Genomic DNA, 15,710 nt, shown 5'->3' with positions numbered 1-15,710 from the left:
ATCAGTATTACAGTCAGTATACATCATTTTGAGAACTGTAATATATAGTTAATTTTCTTGTCCGTGAGCTTGAGCAATATTTTAATTACATCATGGTATAAATGCGAATAGAACATATAATATATTTATAACTTATAGAGAAGTCTAAAATATGTTTTGCAAAAAAAAAGTCCTCCTCCACTACAGATCTAAAATCCATTTTATGTCTTGCAGGTATGATTTAAATTCCTTGAAAGTTCTGGGAACCGTAGGAGAACCTATAAATTCAGAAGCTTGGCTTTGGTATTATAATGTAGTTGGCAATCAGCGATGCCCTATTGTTGACACCTTTTGGCAGACAGAAACTGTAAGTAACACAACTTCTTTGAAACAAAAATCACATGCTTGGTGACTGGCTTAGATAGATAAATACTCACGACTACCCATTAGCTAGTAAAAAAAATTTCCATGGACGGCAGCATTTACACAGTGTTGACTGTATCATGAACCTTTGAGGCTTGCAGACTTTTTTTTTTTTTTTTTAAAGCCTAGCTAGTACTGTAGAACCTGAAACTTTAAGGCCTGATTTATTTGTGTGTGTGTGTATATATATATTTGCTGAATACTAGATTAAATTGGAGGAACTATTATGTTAAGTGTGTTTGAACTGCATTCAAGTTAAGGTCTTGTTGCTTCTGTAAAAGCATCCATTTCTGTTTCTAGGGAGGTCACGTTATTACCCCGCTTCCTGCTGCTACACCGTTAAAACCTGGATCAGCTGTAAGTGCTATTCACTATGACATGAACACAATCCATTGGTAACTAGCATTGAATGAGAAACTTTCTCTTTTATTTTGAATTTAAGCACAAATACACTTTAGGTGCACTGAGATTATCTTTATAATGAAAACTACTGGGGTTCATCGTACCTGTATGAATAAGATGGAGAGGGGGTAATTTTCTTTCACAAAATGCATATATTACCCAGTGTGGCAAACAAAGTACCATGACCGGTACCCTGTCATGGTACTTTGTACTTTATTTAATTTCAGGAAAATACACCAGAATTTGGTTTTGGTAGGGATCCTTACTCTGATACCCACAGCACAAAGTTTGTAATCTCTTATTTTGAATTGCTTTTCTTATAACTACCATTTATGACAAGGTTTCATTCATTTCAAGTCTATGTGAAGCCTAGGTCAAATTTAACAAACCACTCTTTAAATCGTAAAAATCACATGTGTAACCCATAATGTTGGACTGATCATTATATTAAGCCTGTAAATCGGCTTTCTGTGTGGTACATTTTCAGTGATGCTGAAAGAGCCGAAGTCCCTGGGGTGCCATGACTGTGTTAAGACATTTCTTCTGCTGCAGTGATTTCATAACTAACTTGTTCACTTACTGTTTAGTGAATATAAACTTCTTGTTCATTAGTCCCATCTGTTCTAGTATTCTGGGCAATTACTTCTTTAGATATCACTCATTGTAGAACAGTGATTCTTATCCCCTGTATGATTATAGAACATTTCTAGAAACTTGTTATTCCCATATAGCCCTCAATTTGTACCCCAATTCAAGAACTTTACTGTATGCAAGATGTCTGAGTTTAACATTGTCATTTCCAAGCATTCTTTGGAATCAATCTATTTGGAGCAAAAATGCTTCTTGGAACAGCAGCACGTATTGTGTTTTCATGTAAAGAAAACCATTTTTCTCGGTGTCACTTGAGGTGGAAAACCATAGAACCATGCGTGAATAACGTTTACCAACTCATTTGAAACTAGAAGCCATTTATGAGGCAAGAAAATACTTTATTTGAAGTTGTCATGGTGACAGAGAATATTTAATTTATATACAGTTAAATGGGTTAATGAGTGAAAGGAACATGTGAACAGGTTGGACTCCATGAACTGAGGTTTATGGACTGAACCACACCTTGGAATGACTTTACGATCAATCTACAAGACTGATGTTTGCATTGAGGAAACCGTGGTTATACACAATAAATAACATTCAATATCTATTCATATTCTGGAATCATGTCTTCTTTTCACAAATATTTTATATTCGGCTTCTCACCGTTTAGTTGCATTGAGCTTAGTGTCAATTACCCATCACAATATTTAACTGATTGGAAAGGTTAATAAGAATACTGAACAAATAAAAAGAAATGATGTAATATGGCAGATATGTGGACATACTGGCCAGTGATACAGTTTGCAATGGAAAGAGTCCCAGTGTGTCTGTGGTGTCTCAGATACACAAATGAAGATTGATTCTAGATATAAAATTCTATACATGGTTAATGGTACAATCGAGAATCTTCCAGACATGGCAATAACCATTTGTTGGCAAATATTATTATTGCAGTTTTCATTCAATACAGAATGACATGTTCTGTGTTTATTTTATTTTTATATACTGTAAGGAGTGTTTGAGTAGTGCATATTAATGATAGCATCTATGGTCAACACAACCCGTGGTCAGTTATCTCCTGTATCATTTCTCAGCTTTCATAGTTGGGGAGAGTAGCTGACTCTAAATAGGGTCGTGGGGTCTGAAGTGAGATCAATTCCCAGATATTTAATCATCTCTGTTTTCACTGGTAGGCCATACGTTTTACATATAACCGCAAGCTCGGTGGATGTTCAGTGTTTTTAAGTCCTCTGAAGCAGAAAACATGTCATTTCCAACTCCGGTTTCAAACCCACATTTTTTTATTTTATTTATTTATTGAAATTGATGAAGATTTTGAATCTGTTCAACGGTACATTAAGCTCATTGCAATACCCTATTTTTCATGAGGGCATCACTCATGGGTTTCAATGTGTACCTCAAATTAAACTTTTGATTAGAGTTATTGAGTAGATAAGTCCCGTAATTTTGATACACCTGGAGAGTTTTTTTGTTTTTTTTTTTACGTTTACAGACCATGCCATATAGCAAAGTATTTTTTTTTTTTATGCTGTTACAATTTATTATTTGAGAATCACACAATCTAAAACGGTTAATATGTATGGTTTTTAAGAACGGACAGGCTTATTCAATAAAATGTGAATTGTTGGGAATCCTTTTTAATCCTTTTTCATATATCCTAGAATAATGCCCTATTGTATCGGTCCCCCCCCCCTCCACAAAAACGCTCAAACAGCTCTTTCAAAATTAGTTCTACTTGCAGTAATCAAGCTGATGGTGTTGTTTGGTGCACCCCTGTCTGACGTCATGGGAGTTGCGTCTACGTCCAGTCAAAGGCTTCTCATAGAGAAACCTCTGATCGGACTGTTTTACTGGCATAGGACACATGTGCGTGCTTTAGCCGGCGAAGAGAGGGGGAGTGAATGGTAGGGAGGGAGGGAAAGGAGAAACTGGAAGGATGGGGATCTAACAAAAATTGCAGAGGGTATAGGCAGGAGGGAAGGCTTAGTTCAGTGTGGAAGGGAGGGGAGACAAGGGATAAAAACAAATAAACTTTAGGAAAGAGAAGTCCTGGGGTCTATGAGGACTGTATACAAAAAAAAAAGGAAAGCACACATTTTTATAAATGTCATTAAACAGTGGAACCCAGAATATTAGTACGGGGGTGGTTAGTCCCAATGATTTGGATGGAGCACAATGGTGGAAACACCTGTTAACACTATTAATGGTATAAATATGCTCTTAAAGGGACACTCCAGGCACCCAGACCACTTCTGCTCATTGGAGTGGTCTGGGTGCCAACTCCCACTACCCTTAACCCTGCAAGTGTAATTATTGCAGTTTTTCATAAACTGCAATATTTACATTGCAGGGTTAACTCCACCTCTAGTGGCTGTCTATTAGACAGCCACTAGAGGTCACTTCCTGGGTTCTAGCACAGGTTTCCTGTGCTAGAGCGTCGCTGGACGTCCTCACGCTGTGTGAGGACCTCCAGCGTCGCTCAAAACCCCATAGGAAAGCATTGAAATGATTTTTCAATGCTTTCCTATGGGGAGACGTAATGCGCATGCGCGGAATTTCCGCGCATGCGCATTAGGTCTCCTCGGCCGGTGAGCGAGATTAGTCTCGCCCACCGGCCGACGTAATCACTAGGAGGAGCGTCGCGGAGGCGGAGACAGCGGCGAGGGACATCGCCGCTGTCCCAGGTAAGTGACTGAAGGGGTTTTCACCCCTTCAGTAACCGGGCATTGGTGGGTGGGAGGGAGAGGGACCCTCCAGTGCCAGAAAAACGGACTGTCCATGATTCAATGGTCCAGTAAAACGTAACATTTATGTCAAGAAATGTAAACACAGCAACATAGTGCCAAATTTTTTTTTTTATATATTGTTCCTAACATTAAGTGCCATGCAGCAGGAAACGTGTTGGGAGGCTGTCATGGGGATGTATCTTCTTGAAATTTTCTTTTTGCCTGTAAGTTGCTTTGTTGAGGGTGTAATTTGTCCCTGTCACACAAGTGCAAATTACTCTGAATTTACAGTGTTTCAAGAACAAACACTGCACATCCAGACTCCTACCCACCATGACAACTTCAAAAAGCATAAGTGGTCATGACTGTTTAGCCAAACTGAAAACAGCTGACTTTTTGCAGTCTGGTTATTTTGACCATAAATTTGAAATTTACTTCGAAATCCTGACCCTGAATAAACATGTGGATGTTAAGTAATATCTTTACACAGTCTGGTAACACGCTTCCTTTAGTTTTTAACTGTGAATGAGGTGCCAAATAAAATAACCTAGTTGCATAAGACTGAATATTTGGTTTGGATGTCCTTGCATTTCAACTATGAAAACCCATTTATCTCCAAACCTGGTCCTTGTATACAAATGAGATCACGCTTACAATCCCCTTACAGACATCAAGAAGGTTTTTTGCTGTGCTTATTACTGCAGTTATTTCCCTAAAGACATAAATGATTCTTAATAATTTTCCAGACCTTCCCGTTTTTTGGAGTTGTTCCGGCTGTTTTGAATGAACATGGAGAAGAACTGGAAGGAGAAGCCGAAGGTTATTTGGTAAATAATAATATTTTATTTATTACACTCATGCCGAAATACATTTTTTGTAACTCACTAACCCAAAGTGTAAATTTAGTTCATTTTACTAGGACCGGTGTCTCAATGAAGAGGTGCATACATTTCTAGTCTTTGTATGTAGGTGGCTGCAGTGTTAATTTTGACAACAAACTTCAATTTTGACTAAAAAGCTGTTTTAGTTGTATTTTAGTAATTTGAATTGTTTTAGTCAACTAAATCTGATGAATATTGTTGGTCGCCAAAATTAACACTGGCTGTCCATGATTTTGAAGTAAAGATTACGGTAATGGGTATGGAAATGGCTCTGCAGTAAGGTGTTCAAACAATGTTATGTTGACCGGTTTGCCTGTGGATTTCATTGTTTACTCTGGGGAAAATGGGGGGCGTTTTAGATTCTACATTCATTATCATATTCTACACTTGGAATATAAGTAAAGACCTGCAAATCAAAGGCGCAGTGCCAGGTTATGATTTACATGTGTGTGTGTGTGTGTGTGTCTCTCTCTCTCTCTCTCTCTCTCTCACTCTTTGATATGTAATCTAATTAATGCAGGTCTTCAAGAAGCCATGGCCTTCAATAATGAGAACTTTGTATGGCAATCATGAACGCTATGAAAATACCTACTTCAGAAAGTTCCCTGGATATTATGTTGCAGGAGACGGTAAGCGGTTTCTAAAGTGGTTAAAGGAATTATTTAATAGTAACTTTTAAATATTATTTATAAAATATTATTTGTAAAAATAATAAATGGGGTCCAGTTGTGTACTATGGGTATAGTTATTTCTCTTGATTGGTGACCTTCTCTTCAGTCAGCATTAAAGGAAGACTATAGTGTCAGGAATACAAACCGCTATTCCTGACATCATATTTATAAAAGCGCCATTTTGGTGTCCAGGCCCCGCAGTTAGAAAGGTAAAAGGTGAGCCACTCTGCATCTCCTCATACAGAGGCATTGAATCAATGCCTCTCCATGAGGAACATTCAGCACCTCCATGTAAAGCGAGGAGATGCTGAACGTCAGTGCTGCACATTGTGTAGCACACACCCAGATTACACCTCCTAGTGGCTGTCTGAGTGACTGCCACTACCACTAGAGATGTTACTATGTAAACCCTCCTCCTTTTCTCTCAAAGGGCAGTGTTTTACATTACTATCAAGGCTACACAAGCCGTAGTCGTTCTGGTGACTATAATGTATCTTTAACAGCAGAGTCAAGTTGCAGCCTGTCATTTTCCTAAAATTAAAGTGATTTAAATATGCATGTAATAATTGTGCAGGCTGTTGAATGCTCCCAAGTTCCAAAGTAGTGTATATCTAAATGCACTGTTTATATGACGTCTGTATGCAAGAGGATAGTTAGATATGTAGTAATGTACATTTAGGAAAAAAAGTCTATGAAATTATGCCTTTCCCCCTTGCTGTTATTAATAAAAATAAAATAAAAAAAAACCAACCCCAGAAATTTTAATTTTTTTTAACCTTCTTTGGTATCATCAGCAAAAATAGATAAAAAAAAAAAAAAAAGGCAGACCTTGATGTACTTGATTATTTTGGTTGGCATAATGCCAACTAAGTTTAACCAAGGAGTATAGCTAGCATAAATACGAAAGAGGTGAATACAAACGATTAGCAGATCTATATAATTATGCTCCCCAAATGGCCCATCCTGATTTCGGGCTTCAGGCCTGCTTTCCCGTTTTTGTTCCTTCGTGTGCCCGAATGTGGAACTGACTCTGGCCAGCATCTAACAAAGTACTCTCGCTGTGCTGAGGGCACTCGGACCATGCAGAGAGAGCTTCAGCAGCGCTCTCTTCATGATCTGCTTTGAGTGGGATTGGTTAGGGAGGCTGTGGGTCAGCTTGGTGTATGTTGATGCCAAACTGACATGTCCCTTCTGTGGGAGCTCCAGCCACCTCTTGGTGGGGTTACGTCCCTTGAGCAGCACCAATCCTCATCCAGTTTCATACCCCTCAAGTTTGTGATGTATCGCATAATTATTGTTATGGATGTACCATTAAGAAAATGTTTTTGTTATTAGATCATTTATATTCTTTTTGCTTTTTAAAAATACACTTTGGCAATACTGCCGTCTCAAAACACGTTTCTTTAATCTAAGTATGAGCCTCAAACGGCATGGACATAAGAGTAGCAGTGATGTCTTGTCTGCCATTAACTATCAGACCTGACTGTGTCCATTTCATGTTCTTTGGTCCACAGGGTGTAGGAGAGACAAAGATGGCTACATCTGGATTACAGGAAGGATTGATGATATGCTGAACGTTTCAGGTATACTATAGATTGCGTATAATCTGGCAACATTTATTTTTAATTTCCATAATGAACAAGTTTTCAAGTGAGTATTGTCGCTTATATACAATTTTTTTTAAAATAAATAAGACCCGATGAGCTTTTAATGAAGTATTTTGTAATTTATTGAAAACTTAAACTTTTTAAAAGAGAACTTCCCCCCTATCCCTCCTTCCAATTCCCCTTCTCCCTGGTCACTTGCAAAACTTGTATCAGTCTTGCTTTATGTCAATGGTGCCACTCAACACCATGTTATTAGATCTCCCCTTTTACAACTGTGATATATCTTTTAGTGTCTGTACATTTTTATTGATGGATTAGGCATGGTACACAAGGCTTTCAGCTTTTAAGAAAAGTTTTATGACTGACCTCAGTACAGCCTTACATGCATTATCCATCAGCTTTTAAAAAAAATAACAGATCAAGAATCAAAACACAATGAAACAACACGTCGAAAAGAACACAAAGTCAAGATTATCTCTAAATGCAGCTAAAGTGAGCTTATATTGAAGAAGAATCCCTCCATGGGTGTATGGAAATTGTGTCAAGCAGAGTTCACCCATGCAGACCCTAAAACCGGGGTTGACCTTTCCATCCATACGTACAAGGAAATGTACTTTTGTCTGCAGTAGGGACATTGAAGGGTGAGTTGGGTGGATCCACTCGTAAAGAATATATCTTCAGGTTGTTGTTAGAACATTTTGAGTAAGTTTAGATTTTTGCATGGAGATTTTGCCAAAGAGAGCTGCTTCTTTGAAAATCTTTTAATTTTCACATCCAATTCATCTCCAAATCACACTGTTTCGATCTTAAAATTAAACCATTAATTTGTCCCCTGTGCAACACAAGGTGCAACCAGAATGCTTTTTCATGCCCAAATTATATACCATCTTTTTAGTGCAACTTACTCCTCATTGATCTTCTACATACCAAACCTACCCCCTTACTATAAACTGACTCCTCTTTCATACCTACCACAACTATCCAACTATGTCAGTCCTTGGAATGACCTCCCGTGCAATTTAGGGTTCACTTTAAAATCCTGCTCCTTACAAGTCACTTCATAGCACAGCCCCTATCTACCTATGCTCACTAAAAAATAAGCATGTCCCATCCAGGGTCCTCTGCTATGCAATAGACTTGTGCCACCCACTGACCATACTCACATTTCTGACTTTCGCTTTCAAGAATTCTCTTTACTAGTCTCAATACTTTCAAAAATTACTAAAACCTCACTTCCTCTAGAAGGCATATTAAATAAATCTGTTACAATCATTCATTCACTTTCAACCTGTCACTGACTCACTTAAATTCTTCTCCTCCAAATAAATCATATACACGGTCGGATTTACATGTCAAGATCTTATAGGCATAGAACTCTAAGGTATCCCCCCACCAAAACAAAAAGCAAGTTATAGTGGGTATAATAATAATTTATTAACTGGGCATTGCAGTTATAGAAAAATCTAATATTTAATATATATTATTTGGTAACTGTGTATATGTATTAATGTGCATATTTCTATTTGTAATGTATTGTGTTTTGAATCTGTGAGTATAGTGAGTGTATGTAGCTGCTTAAATTAACACATGGTTAAAAATGTTAGAAGTGTTTAGGGTAAGGGGATATTTAATTTAACATTAGAGAGGGATTAATGCCCGAGTTAGACTACATAGGTCGTATAAGAGATGTTTAGGGTTCGAGTGAGGTGTGGGGTTAAATTTAGTATCTGGGTACATGGTGTGTTTAATATTTAGGAGGTGTGAAACCTAGGATTAAGGTAAAGGGGTTTGTTTTAGATTTAGTCTTTGAGTGCTTGCATTTGGAACTAGTAAAATGGTTTGTTTAGGTTTGGAAAAGGGTTACATTTTGGATTAACATGGGAAATGATCCCTTCCATTTCCTGTCTAGCCTCGAACATTGGAGGAGCTTAGACTGCACTGATCTTTACACCCTCTGCTCAGGGTGCATAGAAGGCTGAGTGGACTACAGAGGACACGGACCAAAAGCATCTGATACTTGTCTTCCCTCACCATCCCACCTAAGCTCAAAAATTACATTAGTGCAGTAAATAGGCGCCACCTACAGGACATTCACCTGTAGGCAGGTCCCTACTCTGCCTAATGGGAAATTTATACCCTCATAATATTTAAATAATATTTAAGCTCTCATATCTTTATAAATGTTTCTAGCAATCAATTTTTACCAAGTGTGAAATCCATTTGACCTATTGTATAATTATATCCTACTCTGCTTATTCGGTAAACTTGTTTAAACAGGGCCATCACCTTCTTCTGTTTGAAAGCAAAAATCCTGGTAATCTTCAAAATGTTCCCACAAATGTAAAAGGCAAAACACAAGCTATATTTAGACATTTGTTGTAATCCATCTCTTTTTTGCTGTTGTGTAAATAGAAGATTAAGTGATGTAAAAAATCCACGTTCCCAAGTATTTGCACATGAAATGTTCTATGAGCAGGATCTAACCATGTGCGATGTTGAGACTGTGAAGTCAACTGCCAGAATAGTTTTCAAAAAGCTAATTCTTATTTAAGTCTTACAGAAGAAAGGTAGTGCCATGCTCACACTAGCTCCCAATTTAATTACATAGAAGGATACAATTTAAAACAGGGCTTATAGAGAATGCCTGTTGGCGCTTGTGTGGGGTGAAGGCTACATACATGCACATGTGGTGGATCTGCCCACGGGAGGCCTGGTTCTGAAGGGAGGTGTTCTACTGGTGTTTAACATTTTCCATAGATTTTTTTTACTCTGAGCTCTCTTGCTTTCCCAGCCTATAGAGGGAATGACCACAAGGGAGTAGAGTCATTTTAACATGCTCAATGGTTGCAGGCTGAGTACGTATTAATGGCACAGGTCCTCTTGAAGACATTTACTTCATGGACAAATTGACAGTGCAGGTCAGAAATACTTTATCCACATTCCATAAGATTTTGGTGCCATGGGAGCAGTTCAATGGTCAACAAAGTAGTATGATGGGGGTTCTACCGGTACTCCGTATTCCAACCCTCAGCAATTGTTTTTAGCTATTGTGCTTACTCTTTATGCTTTATTTTTCTGGATGCATTTGTTTGTCCTGTGTTTGCGCTGTTCTGTACCCCTCTTACTCTGGAGAATGTTTCCCCTTCCACTTTGAATGTAAATATACAGGCTTTTGAATGCTCTTCTTTAACAGACACTAATTGTACCAATTCTGTTGTACTTGAATGCCTATATTTAAATAAAGGATTAAAAAAAAAAAAAAGGACTTCTAGAAAATCGTTCTAGATCAATACAATATTTTAGAAACCATGCAGGAAATGTGCATAAAATGATATTACAATTGTTACGGCATTGTGATTCGAGCATTGTAGTAACCATTAATTATTATTCACTCAAGGAATGACTTAATAGAATAATTTAAAATTTAGCAAACCTCTCCGTTATAATAGTGTAGTGTTACACACTGCACATGGCCACCTTTTTTTATAACATTCTGAATGTAGAGCCTTTGTAAACAGTGACATATAAAGTCTACTTTTATCATTTTGAAGATTGTTCAGTAGTAGCCTATCAGTTTTTTTTAATAAAGATCATAAAACATTACTAAAGTGGACTAACCACTTTTAAAGTAGATGCTTTATTCCGCCAGGTCACCTGCTGAGTACTGCAGAGGTAGAGTCTGCACTTGCAGAGCACACAGCTGTAGCCGAGGCTGCCGTCGTGAGCCGTCCACACAAGGTTAAAGGAGAATGCCTTTACTGCTTTGTCATTCTAAAAGATGGGAACAAATTCACAGAGCTACTTGCAGATGAACTAAAGAAACAAGGTAAGTTGCAAATGTGTTTTGTTTATTTTATGGGTAAGACATGCCCAATGCAGTCATGCATACTCAAATATCTCTATCTTATAAGTCATACATCTCTGAATACATACTGAATATCACTTTTTATCATCTGCACACATGAATCCATTTCCGCACACCCCAAAAAGCCATGCCGAACAGATACATTTTCATTCCATCCAACCAGTTTACACTCTTGAGAGCTTGTGCCTTACATATGATATGTGGTTACCACCAACTAACTGGTTGCATGTGCGAGTTCGAGAATAATTATTTCAACATTCTATCCATTGTGCAAACATTTCACAACTGAACCTGGAGTTCCATTTGACTCCGCATTCTCTCCTACTGTTGCAAGTTCACCATTTATTGTCCGTTTCAATTTATTGTCACGTATGTCCTCCTCTGATACTGCTTAAAAAATGTGTTGCAGAAGTGTTTGAATGCTGCATTGCATGTATTTTAAGTGTGTAGTTCAGGTCCATTTGAAGGTGCATCCTGTCGTTATTTTCTATAAACGCTGTGCATTAGATTTATCATGAGTGTCGTGTCTCTTAAAGTCTTTCTTTCACTCTATTGGCGTTATTACACTACATTATTGGTTTATTAGTACACAACACCAAAGCAGGTGAAACTTAAAGGTTTAATATCAATACAGCTGCCCCCACAGTGCCAGCCGATTTAATGTCCTACAGTTTGAAAACAGCAGACCCTGATAATGTGAAATTATTCATGTGACCATTTTTAAATGGTTTGATATAAACCAGCAGTGGACTCTGTGTAGCTAACCACTACTGTGAGCTGTTGTGGTAATGTTACTTATATTACCCATTTGGAAGTATCCTTCTCTCTCTGTTTACTCTTTTTATGCTTTATGTTTGTTTATTCTTACAAGGAAAATCTTTATATGCTTGTGTTACATTTTCTGGTCGATTTGATTACAGAATAAATAACTCTAGATCTGCTGAGTGTTTAGTGTGCTTAACAAATAACTACTGTTGATTATTCTTATTTTATAGTTCGAGAAAAAATTGGACCAATAGCAACACCGGATTTCATACAAAATGCTCCAGGTTTACCAAAAACACGTTCAGGTAAAATTTCTGTACTCTACCTCTACTTTCTTTAAATAAATAAAAATATATTCAGGCTGCACTGAGGCACCAATCCTAGCAGCACAAGAACAGGCACTCAGCACCAGATCAATAGAAGCTGGAGTCTACCACACCAGGCAAGACCCAAGGTGCAGACTATACAAAGAGGCCCCTGAGACAGCCCAGCACCTAGTAGCTGGATGCAAGATGTTAGCAGGAACATCATACACAGAGAGACACAACCAGGTTGCTGGGGTTGTGTACCGAAATATCTGCACAGAATATGGATTGGACTTTCCGAAGTCCAAATGGGAGATACCACAAAGGGTAGTCGAGAATGACAGGGCTGAGATCCTGTGGGACTTTAAGATCCAGACAGACAAGCAAGTGCTGGCCAACCAACCCGACATTGTGGTGGTAGACAAGGAACGAAAGACTGCAGTCATGGTGGATGTGGCAATACCCAGTAACTATAACATCAGGAAGAAGAACCATGAGAAGGTGGAGAATTACAAGTACTGCATGAAGAACTAGAAAGGATGTGGAAAGTGAAGGCAGTAGTAGTCCCAGTTGTGATAGGAGCACTCGGGGCTGTAATTCCCAAGTCAGGGGAGTGGCTTCAACAGATTCCAGGTGGGACATCTGAGATCGCTGTCCAGAAGAGTGCAGTTCTATGAACACCTAAGATACTGCGCAGAACCCTCAAACTCCCAGGCCTCTGGCAGAGGACCCGGGAATAAACATACCACCCAGAAGGGGTGAGAAAATCAATGTTTAATGTTTTTTATTTATTTATATATATATATATATATATCAAATTTTATTTTAAATATGGGTTCAAATCTATCTGAAATTAACATTTCTTCGATATAGAATAATAATTTAGTAAATGTACTTAGTTCGCTCGCTGTAAAGAATAAAATCCATTATAATTTTGGTTTCTTATTATACAAAATTATTAAAGTATTGGTTCTGGAATTATGTGAACCATGAGTAGCAGTTATATTTGTCAATGTCTATATTTAGGCAAATTTTAAAAAATATATATAATTTTATAATAAATGACATCTAGAAATATTTCGGCACAGCATAGTTCCAATATGCAAGATGCATACATACAATGCACACAAGCCAACACATCTATATTAAGCACAATTACGTTTTCTTTAGTCCAGTTTATTATTTTGTTCCGTAGTAATACCTATTGGGAGAATTCCACGATGACACAGGTTGATAGAGGCAATAAACCACTCATTAGCATTGTACCATTGTGGCCTCAAATTTATTTTTTTGGGATAAGCTTTATAAATGATTTTAGATTTTTGGATAAATATTTTAAATGATTTTTCTACAGAAGTCACCATGAAAGTATTTGTGGATTTTTGTAGATAAACTATTTGAATGATTTATCCAAAAACATTAAATCATTTGAAAAGCTTATTGAAAAACATTGAATCGAGGCCGGTGTAGGAGATTTATCAAGACAAAAAGAGTTTTGGGTGCAAAGTGGTAAATTGAAATAAGTTTAAAGTTGGTTTTGTGGTGATTGCTCATTATTTAGCACTTTGCAGCTATTATTGTCTTGATAAATCTCCCCACATGGTAGAATGTAATAAGATTTAAACTCTCTTATGAACTTGTACAATTGTGTAATTTTAGCTAACAATTATTAGAATGATTATCAAGTTTGTTACCAAATGAGTAATAGGTATTACTCTACAGCAAATATTCTGGCAATCAGGAGGTTTGTTGGTAATAACTTTATATATAATGCGTATTAAGTCTATTCTATTGCCTTTTTTTTTTTTTTATCAATTCCAGGTAAAATAATGCGACGAGTACTTAGGCAGATAGCTCGAAATGAAAAGGACCTGGGAGACGTATCCACTCTTGCCGACCCACAGATTGTTGAAATCTTGTTCAGCCAGCGATGTGAAGCTGCAGCATGAAGTGTTTTCACCAAAAAGTTGCAATAGACAATCGTTACAGAACGCACAAATATATGGATATGCCACAGATCTCTTGAAACCCGTCCACATAGGACTGAATCCGCCTGTTAATGTCCATCTTCTGGAGATCCGTGAATTTTTTTTATTTTTTACCAGTTGTCTGAGAATACTAAGGATTTAAATTGGTATTAATTTTCCTATTTAATCTGTATTTTGTAAAACTGTCTTTATCTGATCAATGTTATGTTTTTCATTCTTACCATTGCCGTACCAATTGCGAAATCAATTTTTTAAATCCTGATGCCATCATTTTTTTTTAACTTCAGTTACTGTTCAATGTTTATAGAATTGATAATCTGAGTTAATACTGGGTAATGATTTTTTGAATTTTTACATATATATACTGTAGCTTCACTGCATCTGAGTCAGTTGAATATTACAAGACTGTCCAGAAATTTTAATAATTTCACTCTGTAGATAATTGTGAATGTTATATATGTTTTAAAGGGACATTTCACTGCCTAAACACACACACACAAAAAAAACATTTTCACAATGAAAACTTGCATGCATTTCATCATGCATTTTTTCATTGGGGGTATATCTACAACCAACTTGCAATATCTGCAGATCTGTTGTCTCCTGTCTTTGAAAACCCTCCCCTTCTAACCCTGTCTAGAGTTTCTGAGGCTGTCCAATTGCAGACTTTCCACTGCAGCTCAGTGAGAAGCTTTTGCAAGGTAGGTGCTCTGAGTAATTGCAGCATCTTGAGTTTAGCTCCACTGAGCTAACCAAACCAGGAAGTAACAGGACCTGTTGTCTGATTGACAGCCAGTGAGGTGTACCAAGGTTAATTTATAAAACTGCCAATTTTGTATTGAAATCTGCACTTTTTGTAAAATGTAAAAAAGAGGCAACACTCTACACATAAAGCAATACAGCAAGCTTAAGTGAGTTTGGGAATTTGAGTGTCCCTTTATAGATTAACACTGTACTAAAGAAAGCAGTGTAAAATGAATAAGTTGCCTTCCGATTCCTCTTCCAAATATTTTAATGGTGAGATCCAGCCTTTGTCTAACCTGCGTTGTGTCCACCAAACCACAATAATTACATTTCTAGTGAACATCACTATCATTAGTCAGTGAACAAACCTATCAAGGCTGTGAAGGGACCAATGCCACCAATGATACATGACCGTATCAAGTTAGTGCCAGCATGTACTGCAAGAATTAATGGACTAGTGTTTTTTTGGGGCGGGGGGGAAAGGGAGGGGGAGCCTCGCCTAAAGCTTTTTTGCCTAAAGCTTTTTTTGCCTAGACTTAATAATTAAAATACACTATGTAACAATGTGTAGTGTGGCATGATCATATAGCATACGCTGTTACTGTGTTGTGTTTCTTATACTTGCAATGCTTTGTAGTAGGTTTGTAATAGTGTCATCTCTATTTTGGAAGGAAGTCTTCTTCCATCACAAAGAACACCCCACCAAGATGGGTCACAACCCGTTAGATTTATTCATGGA

General features: G+C 37.4%; 1 protein-coding gene across 1 annotated transcript in view; it reads left to right on the top strand.

Annotated features, from left to right (window-relative positions):
• Positions 1–15,418, top strand: part of LOC134608603 (acetyl-coenzyme A synthetase, cytoplasmic-like) — a 48,095-nt gene extending 32,677 nt beyond the window's left edge. The window contains exons 11-18 of the mRNA XM_063451562.1: positions 214–346; positions 703–759; positions 4,892–4,972; positions 5,547–5,655; positions 7,212–7,280; positions 10,954–11,130; positions 12,165–12,239; positions 14,061–15,418. Of these exons, the coding sequence (XP_063307632.1) occupies positions 214–346; positions 703–759; positions 4,892–4,972; positions 5,547–5,655; positions 7,212–7,280; positions 10,954–11,130; positions 12,165–12,239; positions 14,061–14,188 (829 nt within the window). The 3' untranslated portion in view covers positions 14,189–15,418. The remainder of the gene's footprint in view (positions 1–213; positions 347–702; positions 760–4,891; positions 4,973–5,546; positions 5,656–7,211; positions 7,281–10,953; positions 11,131–12,164; positions 12,240–14,060) is intronic.
• Positions 15,419–15,710: the final 292 nt, after the last annotated feature.

This window comes from Pelobates fuscus, chromosome 4 (assembly GCF_036172605.1).
Source record: "Pelobates fuscus isolate aPelFus1 chromosome 4, aPelFus1.pri, whole genome shotgun sequence".
NCBI lineage: Eukaryota > Metazoa > Chordata > Amphibia > Anura > Pelobatidae > Pelobates > Pelobates fuscus.
Note: the sequence above shows the minus strand (reverse complement) of the source record. Positions and strands in the feature narration are given on the sequence as shown.